A 21915-nucleotide genomic window follows, 5' to 3' on the forward strand; every position below is an offset into this window, starting at 1 on the left:
CATTGGGGGTAAGGGCTTCACAATAAATTTTGAAGGTACATATTCAATTCATAGCAGCTAGCAAGTCCCACAGTTTAGTCTATTTTCTAAATTGTTATTTTTGGCAGGTATTAACGGAGAGATGTACAGTATTTGGAATGATGTACTATTTGTTGAGGGGAGAAAATCCAGCAATAAAACAGCATTACAGTATAATCACTTCTATGGTAAATATCTTAAAATGCATGAAAAACAAACGGAACGTGTGCGTATAGGGAAGACTGCGGGTCAAATGTTAGCAATGGTTATCTGCTGAGATTACAGGTAATCACTATTCTCCTGTTTTTGTGTATTTTCAGACATTTCAGAAATGTAAGGAAGGCAATTAACGTGAGAACTTTTATTGAATGGTAGAATAGAAAGCTACCTGGTTGTATCCTTTTAATAAAACTGCAACACATTCAATTTTTAGTCTTTTTCCATATACATATTATTCAATGAACGTGGGATTCGTGGGTTTTAAACAAAAAGCGGTTCCCTTTTGTCAAGGGCTCAAATGTCCACATAGACACTTCGATGTGCATCCTCAGCATGGGGCACCCAGCTCCTCTCCCTGAAGTGGGGCTGTCGTGCTGGGTTCGCGTTCTGGGTGACCCAGTCGTGGGGGTCAGGGCGGGGCGAGCGCCCAGGCCGGCTCCTGCGGAGGACGCCGGGAGGGACACGCGGGCCGCCGCGCAGGCGTATTGCGCGGGCAGCCGCGGCGCTCCGCGGGTTAGTGGGCGCCGGGAGCGGAGCCGACTGTCTGCAGCCGCGAAGCGGGTGTGCTGCCCCGCGGGTGAGCCGGGGTGCGGGGACGCTCCAGAGCTTGGGAACGGCAGCGAGCCGTGAAGCCCCAGCACTGCTCGTCGTCAACGTGTAGTGCGCGGATGCCGCGCAGTTGACTCAGACCCAAGCTGCGAAAAGGCCCGAGCGCCACTGCCTTCGAGCGAGGTGTAGCCTGTCGGTTCGAGAGGGGGAACCCGGATAGAGCGGTGACATCATTTGTCTCAGCGCAAGGGAAGGAATTGGGATTCACACCCAGATCCTTTGCGGTTCCAAATCCCGGGCTGTTTTTAAGCATAATAGTGCCTAAAACAAATAATTGGCCTCTTCCTCTCTTTGTGCTTAGTGATACCTGCAGGTGTTTTGGACTATGTTTCTATCCAAAAGTTCCTTCTCTCTTTTCTAAACACTTTACAGTGATTTTGCAAGTTTTAGAATCTGATGGCATAATCGAGGCTTCTGGATACTTTCTTGACCCTAATGTTTTTTGCTCAGCATCTCCAGGAGACTTGAGAGGGTGGGGTGGCTCAGTAAATACCTGGAGCCTCCAGCCGCCTGCTGAGGCATATGAATCCAAGGTGGGGGATGTTCCTCCACTGACAGAAAAAAGACCACACCCCAGATTTTGGTACTGTATCTTCCCCCTGGTTCCTGAGACTGAGGACACAGAGGAGCAGGAGTTGGGTATTAGAGGAGGCCAGTACAGCCGTGGCTCCCTCCTCCTCCCGTCTGGGGTTCCAGCAGTTTCCTCATCAGAAGTGGACAAGTACAGTCAGGACTTTGCCTGGTTGCTGAGGCAGAGTCCCTCGGAAAGGAGTGCAGAAGTCATCATGCCGCAGCAGCTCCTGATTACCCTGCCCACCAAGGCCAGCACCTGGGTAAAGTTGAACCATCGGAGGAAGGCCAAAGAGGGGGCGCCCCTGTGGGAGGATGTGACTAAAATATTCGAAGGAAAAGGTGAGAATAGGCCGATGGGGGTGGGAGGGAAGCATTCTCCTCCAGTGTGGGAAGGAAGGTAGACCCAGAGAGGAGAAGCATCTCTGGGGAGGTAGGGTGAAAGGTCTTTGGAGTTCTTGATTATGGGCGTCGTCTAGAGTTTTCCTAAGTAGTGGAGGTCATTTCAGCCCCAAACCAATATTTCAGTGTCATGGCTGTGTATGTTACCTCTTTTCATCTTCACCACTCACATGAGGAGCAGGATGACTTGCTTGGTTTTCCACATTTTAGCAGTGAGGAAATATGAATTAAACGGGATTCCTGCCCAGAGTCAATCAGTTAGTGGTTAGGTCAGAAGGAGAAAGCAGCAGGGAACATAACAGAAGAGTGTCTTGTGCTAGAAAGCAAGGAGAGCTTAAATACATGTGTCAAAAGGGTGTGGGAACCAGGTTCAAGAGACTCCCCAGGACAAGTTCTGGACCGTTTTAAGTGTCCTGATTGATGCATACCTGTAATCCCAGCAGCCTAGGAGGGTGAGGTAAGAGGATCACAAGTGCAAGGCTAGCCTTGCCAAGTTAGCAAGACTCTGTCTCAAAAGAATTTTAAGAAGAACTGGGGGTGCTGGGATTGTGGCTTAGTGGTAGAACACTTGCCTAGCATGTGTGAGGCACTGGGTTTGATTCTCAGCACCACATATAAATAAATAAAGGCATTGTGTCTATCTATAACTAAAATATATATATTTTTAAAAAAGATCTGGGGATGTAGCTCGGTGGTGGAGTGCTCCAGAGTTTAATTTCCAGTACCACAAAAAAAGAAAGAAAATAAATTATTATGTGATTGAATGATGCATTTACCTTGCCTTTTAGATCTTCAGTTGGTAAGGGGAAGCTCTTTATAAAAAAATTACTGCCAGTAATAACAGAAGAAATGATAGAATATTTTATGGCAAATGAAATAATTGAAAGGTTGGTGGGAAACACATACTTACCTGGTGTCCGAGTATCACACCCCACAGATTACTTGCTAAATGTCAAGGACAGAATGTGGTTTTTCAGATGTTCCAGTAATGGAATAACTTGGCATTTTGTAGTTTCTGGGCAATATTATATACATACATGGTATCCACAGAAATATTTTGCCTGATCCTAAATCAAGCTTACATAGAATGAACTTCTGCTTCACAGAAAATCTAGAGGGAGGAGAAGTGAAATTAAACCATGAGAATGCAGTCAGACTGTTCTGGGCTCTTAAATAAAGTTAATGTCATGAAAATGGGAGTGCTGTCCTAGGGTGAGAGGCTAGAGGTGACTACCACTTTGTGTGAACTGGATTGACTCCTGGTTTGGAAAAAATTCAGAATAAAAGAAAATTTGGGAACAGTTGAGGAAATATGAATATGGAGCAAATATGAATATGGATGATACTATGGAATTGACAGTAATTCTATAACAGTTTTTATTTATGATATGTGATATTGTGTTTATGTAAGAGAATATCTTTATTTGAAATATTTAGAGATGGAAGTATGGTGTCTGCAAATTTGAAATGGTTCAGAAAGATACAAATAGATAAATGGCAAATCTTAACAATTATATGGGTGCCCAATATTCATTATCTAAAGGTGTAATAAAATACAAGACAGTAATTCATGGACCTTCATTTATAGTTTTATTTTTAAAAAAATTTTTTTATTTGTCAGTAGATCTTTTATTGTGTTTACTTATATGTGGTGCTGAGTATCGAACCCAGAGCCTCACACATGCCAGGCAAGCGCTGTATCACTTAGCCACAACTCCAGCCTTAGTTCATATTTTTTTAAAAATATTTTTTTAGTTGTAGATGGACACAATGCCTTTATTTTATTTATTTATTTTTATGTGGTGCTGAGGATCGAACACAGTGCTTTACATGTGCCCGGCAAGCACTCTCTACCATGAGCTATAACCCCAGCCCCTATAGTTCATATTTTTAGTACCTCAGTTTCAGCCATTATTTCTCAAATTCTAGCATCTTGGCATGGTTTATACTTAGCATTTTAACAGATGTAAAAATAAATTAACAAGATCCATTTTCTCCTCTATGCTTATACTTAATCAAGGGAGATAATTATACAAATAAATAGGAAGCAGCCTTGCATAGATACCAATCATGCTTTGGGGGAATGTAGGGGAAAAGAAGCTTTCTTCTCATTAAGGGTGTCTGAGAAAATTTCTGTTGAACTGGGCCTGAAGGATATTCTGTTTTCACTAGGTATAGGATTTGGAGAAAAGTACTGAGCTGGGTCCTATCCAAGGAACGGTGAACAGGATTGTGTGGGCAGGTGCATCCAGTGGCTGAAAGATGGCAATTAGAGGGAGCTAACACTTGGAGAAACAGCTTTGGACTGGTTGTGGGGGGTCTTGAAGTTCATGCTGAAGTGTATGGATTTTTCTTTCTTGTCTATGGGGAACCTTTGAGAATTAAATTTTTTTTTTTTTTTTTTAGTTGTCGATGGATCTTTATTTTTATTTATTTGCGATACTGAGAATTGAACCCAATGCCTCACACAAGTGCTCTACCACTGAGCCACAACCCCAGCCAGCCCCCTTTGAGGATTTTTGAACAAAGGAGTGACCTGATCTATTTTGGGATCAGTACTGACCATTGGGAAATATTAATATCTAAGCAACACACTGCCAGTCATCCTCATTAAGGAAGCTTGGGCTGCTCTTGAATTGCTCTAAATGTCCCTCTTTTGTATGGGTTGGAGTTGTAGCTTTGTGCTAGAGTGCTTGCCTAACATGTGTGAGGCATTGGGTTTCATTACCAGCACCATGTATAAATAAATAAACATATACATACATACATACATAAATAAAGGTCTATCAGCAACTAAAAATTTTTTTTTTTCTTTTTTTATTTTTACAGACTGCATTTTGATTCATTGTACACAAATGGGGTACATCTTTTCATTTCTATGGTTGTGCATTATGTAGACTGATTTGTTAGTATACTGGGGGAGGAGCCCCATTCAATGAATCTGCAAGTAGTTTTTCTATTTGGGAAGATGCAAACTTCATGGTTGTTTTCTTTCCCCAGCTCTGCCACCTCTGCCTGCTGATGAGCTTCAGGGAGAAAGTTTCGAAGATGAAGTGACTCCTGGGCTCCTGACAGCAGGATCCCAGGTGAGCTGGAGATTCCTGTGTTGCTGGGGATGAACCCAGGGCCTCCCACGTGCTAGGCAAGTACTCTACCACTGAGCTGCATCCCCTGCTGATCTCCAAACTTGGATTTTCTTTGACTCCATTTTCTTGAATTGTGTTTTTGTAGCATCTTTTTCCTCAGGAAACTCAGTGACATCAATTGATTTCCTGTCTGGTATAACCCTCCTCATTAAACCTCTTGTTTTAATCAGACCTCTAGTCATTTATCCAACAAATTTAAAAATTGTGTTGGGGTACATATGAAAGAGGAAGTATGTAATGTAGTTCTTATCTTTAAAACTCAGATCTATCTGGGAGAAAGACAAACATTAAATAAATAAAACATTGGATATTTGGAACAATATACTTATTTTTTATGTAGTAGGGATTGAACCCAGGGGTGCTTTACCACTGAGATATATGTCCAGTTCTTTTTATTTATTTTGAGACAGAGTCTATTTAAGTTGTCCAGGCTGACCTCAAAACTTTCAATCTACCCGCCTTAGCCTCCCAAGTGACTAGGATTACAGGCATGCACGACTGTGCTCGGCTTATTTTATTTTACTTTTAAAAGCATTTAATTTTTAAAAATTTATTTTAATTTTATTTTATTTACTTGCAGTGCTGGAATTGAACCTAGGACTTATTAGGAAAACACTCTACAACTGAACTACACCCCAGGTCCATTAAGCAACATTTTAAAATCAACAGAATCAGGTACCAGTATCCTTGGAGGTCACTTCTTTAGTGACCTTTAGGAGAAAATTTTAGTCAAATCCTGGGGCACAAGTACAGAAAGAAAGGAATGAGTAGAGAAGATACTGGAACTTTACAATCCAGAATGTCTGCCTCAATCAAGAGATCTTTCCTTACAAGGCAGATTTCATGTTCCCTCCTAAAATCTGCTGTTTTCTCATACTTTCCTTATTTAACAGAGAAACTTAGCTAAGGACATTTTGCCCATTCTAAAATATTCTCATTTTAATCAGTTCTTTCAGTCCAACAAAGGTCCCCGTGTTATGGCCTTAGCCCTCTTCGAACTTTCCTTTTTCCCAAATCTTCTTGAGGATTTTTGTCCTTAATCTAAATTATTTCATATTTCATGAATGTTTTCCTTTCAACCAAATTGCAGCTTACATGCTTTGTACTTTGATTTACAATCTTTAGCAGAATCAGGAAACAGTTATCAAGAGGGTATCCAGAAAAACTTGACTAGAATCTTTTTGCATCTAGACAAGGTCTGAACAACTTCCTGAACTCTGACTTGAAAGGAATTTATTTGATGTTCTAGGAACTGTTAACCTTCAAAGATGTATCTGTGGACTTCACTCAGGAGGAGTGGGGACAACTGGCTCCTGCTCACCGGAATCTGTACCGGGAGGTGATGCTGGAGAACTATGGGAACCTGGTCTCAGTGGGTAAGGATTAGGTGCCCTCATAAAATTGGTTCCCCAATTGGAAGAAAATCCTTATTTCTAAATTAAGGCCTTTGCTTGGGCTTTGGGTTCTATACTAGAGATTTCTCGTACCTTCTGAACACAATGTCAGAATTGCTGTGGTATTTTGCCCTGGTGTTTCTACTCCATCCATCATAAGACTGAATACCAGAGGGCTATTTTTAAATTCTTGGGATGGCTCTTTGACCACAGCATGTACAGTGTCTTCTTTCCCTTTAGCAGGATATCAGCTTTGCAAACCTGGTGTGATTTCCCAGTTGGAGAAAGGAGACGAACCATGGCTGATGGAGGGAAAGGTTTTAGGAGGTTCTCGTTCAGGTAAGAGTGAGGCAGGTAGAGTTTTGTGATGTTGGCCAGAAAATTCCCCTAGGCTGTGGGGAGATGGTGCATACAAGAAAGCTGAGTCTGCCCTTTTAACCCCCTTTTTACATCTTTTCATTAGCCTCTATGGAGTCAGAGAAAGAGAGATGCCTTCTTGATTTCTCTTGACCTGATTTTGTGCTCTTCCCTTTGTCCAGTATTCCAAACTTTGCTTTGATCACAGTTTCTTTTCTTTGTGCATCTGAGGTATACATGTCTCTTCTCATTAAACACAACTCACTTTACTCAGTTCTCTGTCATTTTATCATTGGTTTCACTCTCTCCATGATTTTATTTTATATTTTTTCCTAATTCTTATTCTCTTATCACAGCTTCTATTCTGATTCTCTTTTTAATTTGTGCAATTCAGTTTTTCATGCCAGATAACTTATGACTCTTTGAGAAATCACCAGAGAATCCCTTCTTACCAATTCTGACAGCTTTTAATAGTCTTCTTCAACATCTAAGAAAAGTAATAATGACAGGTTTTTACCACACTGGCCTCTGTGAGTCCCATACTAGCTCCATCATTCAAATGAGGAAAAGAAGGCTGGTTAAGAAATTTGTACATCCAGGAGCAGTGGTGCATGCCTGTAATCCCAGCTTGGGAGACTGAGGCAAGAGGACTGTGCATTTGAAGCCATTTTGCAGTTTATTGAGATCCTGTCTCAAAATAGAAAATAAAAAGGGCTGGGTATATAACTCAGTGGTAAGAGCACCCCAGAATTTAATCCCTAGTACCTGGAGGAAAAAAAGAGAAATTCCTGTAGGACGTTTGGTTAGTATTTGGAGGAGTCCATATATATAGGTGTGTGGGAGGGCAATACTGGGGATTGATCTCAGGGTCTCCCACATTCTAGGCAGGTGCTCCACTACCGAATTACAGCCCCCAGCCTCTTTTTTTTTTTTTTTTTTTTTTTTTTAAGAGACAGAGTCTCACTCTGTTGCCCGGCAGTTTATGTTCTTATACAATTCTAGATAGCAGCATTAGATTATATAGATTTCAACACCTTGGTATGCTTTTCTTCACCAGGTAGATTAATAATTTTTTTCTACTCTCCTGTTGTGAGTGCTTCTCATCAGTATATTTTGAAATGCAGATGTATAATTTCTTGCTTTGTTAAGAGAGGCTAACATACTATAACAAATAGACTTTAAAATTCCACAACACATTTTGAGCCTTGAATTACCTCACACAGGATATTTTTTAGGTCATAAACTGGTCTGCAGGAATTGTTTAGGTCGGTTGACAGTTCTGCCTAGCAATTCAGAGACCAAGGCTGCTTCCATTCTGTGACTTCACCATCCCTGGGGTTTCCTCATTATCTGCATGTAGCCAGCATAGAATAGGAGCACAGAGGAGCTCATTTAGGAAGTTTTTATGCGCCAGCTTAGAGTGGTTCACGTCATTTTCCTCTCATTCACTTGGCAGGGGAGACCTTTGTTACCTCACTCAATCTAACTCTAGGGAGATTGAGAGATATAGTTTAGTTGTATGTCCAGAAATGGGGAGAACAGCTTTCAATGACCATCCATAGTCTGTGCCACAATCCCTCGGGAGCCTCTTGTCTTTTACACTACTGTGATGTTACTTTGGAAACTCCCACAAATACATTGTGATAGTTTCAGCTCTCCCTTCCGTACCTATATTCTCTGTATTCTCATCACTGCTTTGTACATCCATATGAATTCCATTCCCACACAGCCCTGACATTTACAGCATCTCTATACAAAAGCACTGTTACCACTGCAAATCCAGAAATTCAAAAATAGAAATCATCTCTCTCCTAAACAGATTTCTCATGCTGACTTCCCCTGATTTTTCAGTCTCTGGAAATCATGGTTTTAGCAAGAATGTATTGGTCTGGGGTTGTAGCTCAGGGGTAGAGCTCTTGCCTAGCGCATGTGAGGCACTGGGTTTAATTCTCAACACCATATAAAAATAAATAAATAAAATAAAGGCATGCTGTCCATCTACAAGTACAAAAATTTTTTTTTAAAAATGTACAAAAATATATGCATAGTAATATAGATTGTGGTATGATTTGTAACAGTGAAAAGTTGGAAACAACCTAAATATTTTTTAGTAGGGAAATGTCGAATTATCATATGTCCATACTATAGAAGGCAGTGCAATTATTAGAACGAGGGAAGTCTAAACATGAAGACATAAAGGGAGGCTCATAGATATAGTTGAATTAATAAAGCAAATCAAGGAATAGGAGTTTAGCTCAGTGATAGAGCACTTGGCTAGCATATGTGAGGCTCCGTGTTCAATCTCCAGTACCACAACAAAACTAAATATAGAACTATATATATACCAAGATCCCTTTTCTGTACAAATATGAATGTAAAACCATGTATGCACAAAGGTATACATTCACATAGACATAGTTGGGAAATGCCCAAATCCTCAGAGACAGGGGGAGTTTCATTTCAGATAGGAGGAGGTCACCCATTTTTAATCAATACATTAAATAAGAAGTCATTATGTTACTAATATAATATTTTATATAATTAATATTACATAATAATACATATAATAACAAATTATCTGAAACAATATATTTAACATTTTATGTAAATGTTTAAAAAGTGTTTGCGAGAGAGACTTGTCTTGTTTTTGTGGTTGTGGGGATTGAACCCATGGTCTTGTACACGCGAGGCAAGTGCTCCACCACTTAACTATATCTCCAACTAAGACATTTTTTAAAGTTCTTTTCTCTTAAAGAATTTTTTTCTTAGAAATATGATGTTAGAATCCTGTTTATCTTTATATATGTGTATATATATGTATGTGTGTGACACAACACTTTTATTTATTTATATGCTGAGGATCGAACCCAGTGCCTCACACATGATAGGCAAGCGCTCTACCACTGAACTACAACCCCAGCCCTAGAATCCTGTTTTTCTTAATCATATATTTAAATATTTGCCCTTATTTTCTTGGTTTGTTCCTTTTTGCAGTTCACATGGATGAACTCCTCACTGGTTTTCAAAGCTACTTTCCTCTTACAATTTCTTCACTTGCTTTCATATCAGCTGTTTAGTGGCAGGAACACTTGGAAGATAGTCCAAGCCTCCTGTAGCTACTATTATATATATTTTCCCATCTGTTCTCATTGTGGCAATTTAAATTTTGACATGCGGTGAATATGGGTCATTTTTATATTTGGATTTCTTTCAGACTTGGAGAGTAAAACAGAAACCAAAGAATCAACCTTAAAGAATGACATTTCATGGGAAGAATTACATCCTGGGCTGATAATGGAAAGGTCCACAAGGAGAAATACCTTGTATTCTACATTGGAAAGAGTTTCAAAATGTGATAAATTAGAAAGTTACCTGGAAAACCAAGGAATGGGTGAAGGGCAAATCCCCTTAATCCATAAGAAAATGCTCATTCAGGAGAGAAGCCAAGAATCTAAGAGATTTGACAAAAAAATTCATGTGAGTTCAAAAGTTATCCCAGGACTAGCAGGTTCTTCAAGAAAAAGAGACCATAAAAATGACACATCTGGAAAGAGAAGCAGATGCAGTTTAGATTTAATTAATCATTCAAGGAGTTATACAAAAATGAAAACCTTTGAATGTAACATTTGTGAAAAAATTTTCAAACAACTCATTCATCTTACTGAACATATGAGAATTCATACTGGAGAGAAACCTTTCAGGTGTAAGGAATGTGGAAAAGCCTTTAGCCAAAGTTCATCCCTTATTCCACATCAGAGAATCCACACTGGTGAGAAACCCTATGAATGTAAGGAATGTGGGAAAACCTTCAGACATCCTTCATCCCTTACTCAACATGTTAGAATTCATACTGGAGAGAAACCCTATGAATGCGGGGTGTGTGAGAAAGCCTTCAGCCAGAGCATTGGACTGATCCAGCATCTGAGAACTCATGTTAGAGAGAAGCCTTTTACATGCAAAGACTGTGGAAAAGCATTTTTCCAGATTAGACACCTGAGGCAACATGAGATTATTCATACTGGTGTGAAACCCTATATTTGTAACATATGCAATAAAACCTTTAGCCACAGCACCTACCTCACTCAGCACCAGAGAACTCATACTGGAGAAAGACCATATAAGTGTAAGGAATGTGGGAAAGCCTTTAGTCAGAGAATACATCTTTCCATTCATCAGAGAGTTCATACTGGAGTGAAGCCCTATGAGTGTAGTCACTGTGGGAAAGCCTTTAGGCATGATTCATCCTTTGCTAAACATCAGAGAATTCATACTGGAGAAAAACCTTATGATTGTAATGAGTGTGGCAAAGCCTTCAGCTGTAGTTCATCACTTATTAGACACTGCAAAACACATTTAAGAAATACCTTCAGCAATGATACATGAAATATATTCAACATCGAAGAAACTATTGGAGCAAAAGCCTCTAAATCAATGGTTCCCTAACCTTTAGATTTTAAGAACCACTATGTTTTGAATGATTGGATAGATGTTACCAACTACTAATTTTGCCATCTTAAAATTAACCATCTATTTATCAGCATTGTTTCATAAAAGAGCATTTTAATATTTAAAAATGTAGAAAAGATGTAATTAAGATGAATAGCTCATTATACTGACTTAACTATGAAAGTCTCCCAAACATGTCTTTACTTTTCACATTTCACTATGGACCAATGCAAATTTCGTGGCAGGTCAGAGATCCGGGGATTGACCATTGAGAATCACTGTTTTAAATATCCTTGTAATGAATCAGAATAGAATATAGTACAACCTTATCCTATCCTTTCATATAGTTTGAAGGTGTATTCTGAAATTGTTGGTTATAGAAATAAAGGGAGTTTTCTAGAATTGATGTATAGCCACTATACAATATATGTGTAAGTATGCTTATGCATATTGTGTAGTTTCCTGTAGATCAAGAATTGGCAAACTTTTTTTTTTTTCAGTAAAGGTCACATGGTAGATACGTTATGTGTGATTATATGGCTTCTGAAACAACTACTTAGCTTTGCCATTTTGCACAAAAGCGGCCTGAGAGTATATAAACTAGAGCATCTGAACCTGTGTATTTCTGTTAAGTATATACCTAGGGGAGAGATTGCTAAGTCAAAATTTAACTTTGGTATATAGAGCCAAATGCATTTCCAAAATAGGTGTACCCAGCAGTGTCTGAAAGGTTCTTAATTTTAATCTGAGTTAATTTATCAATTTTCCCCATGTAGTAAATCTATGCCTACTTCAAGGTCATAAAAACATTCTCCTCTTTTCTTCTAAAAAGTTTTGTTGTTTTGCCCATTCTTCTGGCTTAGATGAGATGTCCCTCCAAAACTTATTTGTTAGATAATGTAAGAAAGTTTAAAGGGGAAGTGATTGGGTTATGAAAGTGTTAAACTTTCAGTGAATTAATCCACTGATAGGGATTAACTGGGTGGTAATTGTAGGTGGGTTGGATGTGATTGGAGGAGGAGGGTCACTAGGGGTGTGACTGGAGAACCGAGCTCGTTCTCTCTGGTTCCTAGTACCATGTCCTGAGCTGCTTTTCTCCACCACATTCTTCCACCATGGTGCTCTGCTCAGCTCCAATCCAAAACAATGGAGTTGACCATCTGTGGACTGAGACATCTGAAACCATGAACACCAAATAAACTTTTCCTTCTCTAAAATTGTTCTGGTCTGGTCTTTTGGTCACAGCAGTGAAACAGCTGACTAAAATTCCTATCATTTAAATCTTCAGTCCATCTGGACTGTGTCAACATGTGTATGAGTCAACATGAATATCCAATTGCCCCAGACTCACTTTCTAAAAAAGACACTCTTTCCCCCAATCTTGACATAAATAAGGTGATGATCTATGTGTGTGTCCACTTCTGAACTCATTTCCTTCCCTGCCTCATTTTCTTACTCTAACCTTTTTAATAAGTCTTCATATTCAGTAATGTGTCTTCCAGCAAAACATACTTTTTTTAACCAAAATTTAATTTTATTGGACAGGGGTGAAACTCAGTAACAGAATACATGCCTAATTTGGGGAAGGGCTTGAGTTTGGTCTCCAGTACCAAAGAAAGAGAGAAAAAAGAAAAATTAACAATATCTCTACCCTATTTTATGTAGTCACATGTAGTCATGCAATATGTAGAATGCTTTAACACCATTTACCCCTTTCCTGATCTATATGCTATTGTTCTTAGATATATATTTTTTTATATTGGATATTGAACCCAGGGGTGCTTTATATCCTCAGCCCTTTTTATTTTTCTGTTTTGAGACAGTATCTTGCTAAGTTGCTGAGGTTGGCTTTGAATTTGCAGTCCCTCAGCCTCCCGTGTTGCTGGGATTACAGGTGTGTGCCACTGTGCTTGGCTTGAATTCTGTTTTGTAAAATCACAAATTAGATTTTTATTCTATGTCATTAGTGCTGACTTAAGATTTAGTCATATGTTCTGCTTTCTTTGTTCTTTTTCCATCTTTGTCCTCTTGTCTGGAATCATTTCTTTCTGCCTGAAAATTTCTTTTCTTTTCTGAGAATTTCTTCTAATGTAGTCTGCCGGGGACAAACTCTCGGTTTTTGTTTGCCTGAAAATGTCTTCATTTTGCCTGTGTGTTTGTTTGTTTGTTTAGGCTGGGGCCATACTGTGCCCAGGCTGTCCTTGAACTCATGCTCCTCTTGCCTCAGTTTCTTGAGTATCTGGGGTTATGGGCACAAAACCATAACTGTGGCAGGCTTGCCTACTCTTGAATATCTTGAAAAAAAAAATATATATATAAACCTTTTAACCTGTATTGAATTCTGGGTTGTCAATTATTTCCTCACAACACTTGGAAGATTTTGTTCCACTATCTTCTGGCTTCCATTACTGCTTATGCTGTTGACTGTCACAGTGTCTCCTATGTTATCAGTTGCTTTGCCATTATGTTAATTATTGATTGCTGCACAACAAATAACTTCAACACTTAATGATTTAAAAAATAAACTTTGGAGAATTCATGGGTGAAACATGAAAGAAGCTCCTTATATGGGAACTACTGACTCAGAATGTAGTCAAGATGTCAGCTGAAGTTGAAGTCATCTGAAAGCTTGACTGGGGACAGAGGCAACGGAATGGGGAACTATCCTGTTTGCACTGTCTCCTGGCTAGGACTGGCTCACTTGCATGATGGAGAAGGTGATTCTGGCAACTCAGTTGGGTTTCAAGTAATCTGTGTTAGCTTTTCATTGCTGTAACCAAGATACCAGACATGGACAACTCAAAGGAGGAAAGATTTGTTTTGACTCATGATTTCAGAGGATTCAGTCCATGGTTGACTGGCTTGAACATCATGGTGGAAGTGTGGGGCAGAGAAAACTTGCTCAGCTCATGGCATCCAGGAAGGAGAGGAGGAGGAGACAGATAAAAGTGGGGAGGAAAGGGGAAAGAAGGGGCCAGGGAGAAGATAAACCCTTCTAGGGCATGCCCCTGTGGTGCTGTTTTTCAGCTAGTTCCCGCCCCCCAGTGTCCATTGTGCCATCAAAGGATTAATCCACTGATGATATGAGAGTCCTCATGAAATCACTTTCAAAAGCTCCTCCTCTGAACCTTGCTGAATTCAGGATCATGCGCTCAACATGAGATTATTGGGGACATTACAGATCCAAATCAACATAAAGAGTGTGCATAGCAGAAATGGCAATGTCTCTCATGACTTAACTTTGGACACTATATGTATTACATTCTTTTCTTTAGAAGCAAGTCTTCCTCACATTCAAGGGGAATCTCTACCCATTGGAGGGAGGAGTATGCATTTTATAAAATAACCACAGAAGTTTTTAAAGATTTTTCTCTGATCATTAATATTTTTCAGTTTTACTGTGATGTGTCTAAGTGTGGATTTCTATTTATTTTCCTACTAGAAATTTTGTTGTCTTACATTTGTGATCTGGTTGCCTTTATAAGTAGTGAAAAATATTCATTCTCTATATCTTTAAATACAGTCTCCTAGCTTCTTTTGAACTTACGTTAGAGCTGCTCACCGAGTCCTCCATATCTATCCTCTCTTCTCTATTTTTTTGTACTGGAGATTGAACCCAGGGCCTCATGCATGCTATGTAAGTGCTCTTCATTGAGTTTCATCCAAAGTCCTTTTTTTTGTTTGTTTCTTAATGTTAGTTTCTAGATAATCTCTTCTGACCTAACTTTTCATTTAATCTATTTAGCTATGTCTCATCTATTATCCTTATCCATCAAATTCTTAATTTTGTTACTGTATTTACCTATCATAATATTTATATTTCCTTTTTGCATCTGCTGTATCAAATTTTAGACCTTATAGGTACCTGCCAAAATTGTCAGTTGTGTTTTATTTAAGAAAAAACAAATTATTTTATAGTTTGCCTCTGATAATTCTGAAAAAAGTTTCTTTGCAGGACTATTTCTGGTGGTTGTGTTTCTGCTGGCTCTCATTAAAAGTCTAGTTTGTGTGTGTGTGTGTGTGTGAGTGTGTGTGAGGGGTTTTTTGTGTGTGTGCTAGGGATCAAACCCAGAGGCAAGTGTGCTACCTCAGAGCTGTGGTTATCTTTAAGTCTGTATTTGGCATTGCCTCTATGTAGGAAAAGTTGGGAGCCTACAATTGTCAGAGGAAGGTGGGGAGCTGAAACTCCAAACCTTGGTTCTTATGATCTTCTTTTAAATATATATGTGTGTGGGGGGGTACACACACACACACACACAACCCCAGCCCTGATTCTTATGTTCTGATGAAGGGAAATTTAAAGTCATACACAAAAAGCCATGCAAGTGGACTGGGGTTGTGGCTCAGTAGTAGAGCACTTCTAGCATGTATGAGGCACTGGGTTTGATTCTCAGCACCACATATAAATAAATAAGTAAATAAATAAATAAAGGTTAAAATGTTTTAAAAAGGCATGCAAGAGAATTTTATTATAAGTGAAAGTAAAGTAAAAGCAAAGCAAGGCTTAAACAAAGAGCCCTCTCAAGAGAGAGAGTGGGTCATCTCCAAACAAAGAACAACAAAGATAACAACACTAAATCCAAATTTATTACTGTTTGATGTTTATCAGACTGGGGACCATCTTCTTTGCCAATCAGGTATTCAACTCCTCCTTCATGCAGGAGATGGAGTTTTTTAACTTAGTTGGTCTCTCTGGAACTGTCATGGTGTCCATCCAATTTAGGGGGACTATATCTAAAGTCAATCCCACATTAATGTGGGCACTGGGTCAGTAGCTGGTCAGAAGTTATCTTGGCGTACCTGCACTTCCTAGACAAATGGAGACACCTATAGCTGTAATTCCTAGCTTCACATCAACATCAATGAACCCTGTCAAGAGTTATTCCTGGGGCGGGGGAGATAGCTCAGTCAGTAGAGTGCTTGCCTTGCAAGCACGAGGTCCTGAGTTCGATCCCCAGACACTTGTCCCCATTTATTTACAATGAATCAAAATAAATAAATTATTAAAAAAAGAACACTTGCGAATTTTTACTTTTTTTTTTTTTTTTTTTTGGCAGTGCTGGGGATTGAACCCCAGGCCTTGTGCTTATGAGGTAAGCACATTACCAACTGAGCTATTTCTCCAGTCCAACACTTGTCAACTTGCCATGCATTTCACTGCTTATTGCTAGTTACTACCTAACCCAATTATAATGCTTTCCTCTAAAGAGGATTTGTATTTCTTTTATCAGTCACCTGGTAAAATCACAATCAGAGATGAAATTAAAAATATTGGTTTTTTCTTTTTTTTTTTTGCAATACTGGGGATCAAACTCAGGGCCTTGTGCTTGGTGAGGCAAGCACTCTACCAGCTGAGCTATCTCCCCAGCCCTGAAAATATTGTTTTAGTCAGCTTTTTCACTACTGTGACTAAAAGACCTGACAAGAACAATTTTGAAGGAGGAAAAGGTTATCTGGGGGCTCACAATTTCAGAGGTCTCAATCCCTAGACAGCAGGCTCCATTCCTCAGGATACATGGTGAGGCCGAACATCTTAGAGGAAGTGTGTGGTGGAGGGAAGCAGCTCACATGATGATCAGAAAGGAGAGAGAGAGAGAGAAAGAGAGAGAGAGAGAGAGAGAGAGAGAGAGAGAGAGAGAGAGAGAGAGAGAGAGAAAGAGAGAGAGAGAGAGAAAGAGAGAGAGAGAGAGAGAGAGAGAGAGAGAGAGAGAGAGAGAGAGAGAGAGAGAGAGAGACCACTTGCCAGACACAAAATGTATACTGCAAAGGCACATCACCAATGACCCACCTCCTCCAGCCACACCCTACCCACCTTCAGTTACCACTCATTTAATCCCCTCAGTGAATTAATTCATTGATTAGGTTAGGGCTTTCATAACCCAATCATTTCCTCCTCCAAACCCTTTTGCATTGTCTCACACATGAGGTTTGGGGGGATACCTCACATTCAAATCATAACATTCTGCCCCTTGCTCCCCAAAGCACACAACTATGTCAGTGCAAAATACATTTAGTTAATTTCCAAGAGTCCCCAGTGTCTCAACAATTCCAGGATTGCCCAAAAGTTCAAGTCCAAAGTCTCTGAGACTCAGGGAAAACTTGCATCCCAAGCTCCTGTAAAAATCAAAAGTGATATACAAGTATCCAATATATAAAGGTACAGAGTAAACATTGCCATTCAGAAAAATAGGGGCAGAAGAAATAAGGGATAGGACCAAAGCAAGACTGAATTTCAGCTGGGCAAAAAAGTCCTATAGCTCCATATCTGGCATCTGGGGCACATAGCATGGTGATGTTCTGCCCAAAAAGCTTGTGTAGCTCCACCCCTTAGCCTTGTTGGTTGCAGCCCAAGTGGCCTTTCTGTTGGCTTGTCTCTGCTTGATTCCTATAGCTTTCCTAGGACAATGTTCCACATTACTGGCATTTCTTAATCTTGGGGTTCTCCACTGTAAGCTTCTGCTTCCTCCTCAAATCTCCATGCTTTGCCCTCTCAGGGGCTGCCTGAATGAACTCCCACCCTGCTGCACTTTGCCTGGCTTTCCAAGCCTTCCTTTGAAATCTTGGTGGAAGCTTCCATGATCCACTAACATGATCCTGCATTTCTGTAGAACCAGCACCACGTGGTTGACTCCAAGATCTGCTGCCATCTTGAGCAGCAGCCAAGCCTCCAGGGACCCTGGCTGTAGCAGTCTCTGAGCGCGTGGGTGGCTGAGCATGTTTAAAAAACTTTCTAGGCCCCTTTGTGCAAGAAGGGTGCCACACTAGTCTCTTCTCAAGAGAATTTTTACTTTTACTCCTTGAGTCTGAGATGGATATGATCTTGCCAATTCTTGAGATGTCCTCAAGCCACATTTCTTATCATTTCTGGGCAAAGTCTTTAGCATTTCTTTAGTGACAGTAATGTCTTTAACAACTGTAACTTCCTTAGCTCCATTTTTACTCCTGCCTTTGAAGTTCACGTTTTTTAAATCTTTCTGCTCTGCTTTCTGTTACTGAATATCTAAATAAACTTGGCTAAAAGCTGCCAGCAATATCCATGCCACTGCCTACATGCTATGCTGCCTAGAAATTTCTTCCACCATATTTAGAAATTCATTGCTTTTTAAAATCAGCTTCACAGAAAGTCTCAGGACATGGGCAAAATGCAGACAACTTCTCAGCCTGAACAAAACACAAACGGCCTCTACTCCAAATTCCAATAGAGTCCTCCTTCTTTGAACCCACTTGAGCCCTGCCTTCACTGTCCATGGTCCTATTAGCATTCTGGTTATGGTTTGGTGAGGTATCCCCTCAAAGTTCATGTGTGAGATAATGCAAAAGGGTTTAGAGGAGGAAATGATTGGGTTATGAGAGCCCTAACCTAATCAGTGAATTAATTCACTGATGGAGATTAAATGAGTGGTAACTGAAGGTGGGTAGGGTGTGACTGGAGGAGGAACATTGGGGATGTGCCTTTGGGGTATATATTTCGTATCTGGCAAGTGGAGTCTCTCTGCTTTCTCATCATCATGTGAACTGCTTCCCTCCACCACACTCTTCCAACATGATGTTCAGCCTCACCATGAGCCCTGAGGAATGGAACCTGCTGTCTATGAACTGAGACCTGCAACTGTGAGGCCCTAAATAAACCTTTCCCCCTCCAAAATTGTTATCAGGTCTTTTAGTCACAAGAGCAAAAAAGCTGACTAAAATAAAGATCATGACTTAAGACAGGAAACTTGATTCCAGCCGGCAAATACCTCTGAAGCTGTTTCACTTCCTATTTATCCTCATTCTAAGGATATAACTCTTTGTGTTCTCAGTTTTTAGAAGGGCCTCCTATTTCACTCCCCATTTGTTGTGGGTTTTTTTTTTTTTTTTTTTCCTTTGAAGTGCACAAGGAAGGTCCAAACAGCTGCCTTTGATTACCTTCCTGGATGCTAGCTTTCCAGGTTTTGGTCTGATAATTCCCTTCTATCTTGCCATCTCTTAAATCCCTTGTTATGGCTCAATTTTGTCCTCCCCTGCCAAATCTATATGTTGAAACTCTGATCCCCATTACCTCATAATCCATCTGTATTCAGAGACTGGGCCTTTAAAGAGGCAATTAAGTTAAAATGAAGCTTTAGATATGCTCTAATCCAATCTGAATGGTGACTTTATAAGTAGAGGAAATTTAGAAACTATCACATCCATGATCCAGTTGTGCCAGCACAGTGGGATAGGCTGCCAAGAGACCAAAGAAAATACCTGGAAATGCTGTATAAGGCATTAGGCTTTATGAAGAAATGCTTACAGGGAAGTTCCAGTAGCCATCTGCTGAACAGATAGCACCCCCAATCCTCACTGTGCTTTTGCCAAACAGTGCTTCCTCTTCCTCATGGTTTTATCCAATGGTGGCCAGCTGCAGGAGTGACAGGTATCCATCCCCACAATGCCTTCAGTTCCTTCCCAGTTACCACTGAAAGAGGGGTATTATGTGTTAAGCTGCAGAAGCAATGACATTATCAGCATTATTTTGCTTAGTTTGCTTGTATGGCCAGCTCCCAAGGAGCAACTGTCCTGATGTACATGCAAGAAAAGTAGCTCTCTACAGATAACACTAATTTGCCCTAGTTCCCAGTGTGCATCAGCGTCCTTAGGGTAATATGTATCTGGCCCAGGCTTGCTCTCATTGTTCTCTAACTTACTACGTTTTGGGGAACATGAAGAGGGCATTCTGGAACAAAATGTTTTACTGTTCACCTTTTCTCTAAGATGATATGTATACATAAACACCAAGGAAACATGCACGCGCGCGCAGTGCACAGTACACGTATACACTTGTATGCACGCGCCATACACACGCGCGCACACACAGACCTTGTGAGGACATAGAAAGAAGGCAGCCATTTGCAACCCAAAGGAGTTAGTCCGTCGGAGAAATCAAACTAGCTCCCAGAAGTGTGAGAAAATATATTTCTGTGGCTTAAGCCATCTGAGCTGTGGTATTTTTTATGGCAGCCTTAGCAAACTAATACATGACTCTTTAATACTTAAAACATGTATTCCAGAGTTTTGTTTTTAATGTAATTTTTCTGGGACTCCTGCTATTACCTGAGGGCATCATCGATTTATTTTCCTATTTATTACTAATTTCACCAGAAAGAAGTCTCAAGAGAGCAGGAAAGCGAGCATTCACTACCGCATCCTTGCATCCCACAGGACCGCGTGGCGGGTCACAAGCACCGGGAAGACAGGCTGTGCGAGGGAAGAACGCCGGACTCAAGCTTTCCGACCAGCGGGCGGGCCGCGGGGCCCGGGCTGGGTCAGTAAGGGGGCGGCCTGGCCGGGCGCCGCCTCCGGGGTCTGGGCCGCGGGCGCGAGCCCGGGCGCTCGGCGGCTTCCGGCTTCCGGCTTCTCGGGCGCGCGCTCCGGGGAGGGCGGGCCGCGGGTTGCGGGGCTGCGGGAGACGCTCCCGCGCAGGACCGGCTCTGCGTGGGCCGCGTGGGTTGGGCGGGCAGGCTGGGGCAGGCTGGGGCAAGCTGGGGCAGGACTGCGGGCTGCGCAGACGACCTGGAGGGCGCGCCTGGGGGCGCAGGCGCTGCGAGACGCCCGGCTCGGCCTCGGAGGCCGGTGCGCTTGGCCCCTGCCGCTGGCGCGGGCATTAAGCAACAGCCAGCGTGGTGCCCTGCGAGGAGCCCTGCGAGGAGCCCTGCGAGGAGCAGGTTCAGCGCGCCCTCCCATTCCGGCCTCTAAGCTCCGCTCTGGGGGCGCGGCTGGCAAAGCCACCGTCCTAGCGGGCCCTGGATGGGAATTTGGAAGAGACCCTGGTCCAGTTCGGAGGGCCCTCCGGGCTTCGGAAGGAAGTCCAGGCGAACGCTGGACGTTGCGGACTGTCCATAAAAGGCTGGGAAAGTACAGTCTGTACCACCCAGTCCTCTAAAGAGACCTCGCTGCAGCAGAAAGGCTCGGGGGCGAGCTCCCACGCCCAGCTCTGGCCCTCCCCGGGTCCGAGGCCCACCCGGTGAGTACTCCTGCCTGGTCTGCCTCTCTGTTCGAGGCGGGCTTGCCTGGGAGCGCTGTGAGGATGCGGCGACTTCATAGTGAAGCTCCGCCGTCATTAACTGCTGCTTACCGAAGAGTCGAAAGTTTCCGTATGACGGTAACGAGATCTTTTCAATATTCAGGGATAGGCTATTTCCTTGAAGCTCCAGTCCCCAAGGCGCACGCACGCAGTCACATAACCCTCATCTCCACAAACTTCATAAAGTCGGGCCACCCCCTTTTCCACCGAGCTGTTTTGAGGACGCCAAATACACAGGACCTGGTCAAGGTGGAGGTACCTGCCTAGATGCCAGTGGTTGGATGAGATGATGGATTTGGATTGTTTCCAAATCTGCCTGCTACAAACAATTCTGCAGGAGTTCTCTCTTAAACTTGATGTACTGTATTTCTTCCATTTAAGCACTAACCCCTCCCAGTTTTAACATTTCTGAATCCAGGATACATTTTACCAGTTGCTAGGCTTCACGGGTGTTGATTGTCGCTGTTTGCCCAGGCCAAAACACAGCTATGTGATTATTCCATCAGTCAAGATACTAAAAATGAACTTTAAATGCAGATTTCAAAAAAATTTTTAAATAACTTTAAAAGATAATGTTATGACACAGCATAAAATTAAAAGTTTATATAATAATGTTAACCAAGGGTTTGCTGTATGCCTAGTGTTGTTCCAATTAGCATTGCAACCCTAGAAATGCAGTTACTATCCCCTTTTTAGAGGTGGGGAATCT

General features: G+C 41.4%; 1 protein-coding gene across 9 annotated transcripts; it reads left to right on the plus strand.

Moving 5' to 3' along the window:
- The first annotated feature begins 722 nt into the window (after positions 1 to 722).
- ZFP69B (ZFP69 zinc finger protein B) lies at positions 723 to 20925 on the plus strand. 9 transcript variants are annotated; one of them, XM_079100730.1, is made up of 6 exons: positions 723 to 1758; positions 4819 to 4904; positions 5545 to 5639; positions 6214 to 6340; positions 6599 to 6697; positions 9930 to 13869. In XM_079100730.1, exons 4-6 carry the CDS (start codon positions 6307 to 6309, stop codon positions 11096 to 11098), a joined length of 1302 nt encoding a protein of 433 aa, XP_078956856.1. In that variant the 5' UTR covers positions 723 to 1758; positions 4819 to 4904; positions 5545 to 5639; positions 6214 to 6306; the 3' UTR covers positions 11099 to 13869. The 9 variants fall into 9 exon arrangements, with proteins under 9 accessions (XP_078956856.1, XP_078956855.1, XP_078956858.1 ...); XM_079100732.1 differs by having other exon boundaries at positions 728 to 814; XM_079100731.1 differs by lacking the exon at positions 723 to 1758 and adding an exon at positions 2798 to 4156.
- Positions 20926 to 21915: the final 990 nt, after the last annotated feature.

Source organism: Sciurus vulgaris, assembly GCF_902686455.1.
Source record: "Sciurus vulgaris genome assembly, chromosome: 1".
In the NCBI taxonomy this organism is placed as follows: Eukaryota; Metazoa; Chordata; class Mammalia; order Rodentia; family Sciuridae; genus Sciurus; species Sciurus vulgaris.

Excerpts from the sequence above, each read along its gene's own strand:
- ZFP69B (XM_079100729.1), top strand. The coding sequence starts at position 1,632 with ATGCCGCAGCAGCTCCTGATTACCCTGCCCACCAAGGCCAGCACCTGG. Across the intron at positions 6,341-6,598 it reads TGGGAACCTGGTCTCAGTGG|CAGGATATCAGCTTTGCAAA; the intron begins GTAAGGATTAGG and ends CTTTCCCTTTAG. Across the intron at positions 6,698-9,929 it reads TTTAGGAGGTTCTCGTTCAG|ACTTGGAGAGTAAAACAGAA; the intron begins GTAAGAGTGAGG and ends GATTTCTTTCAG.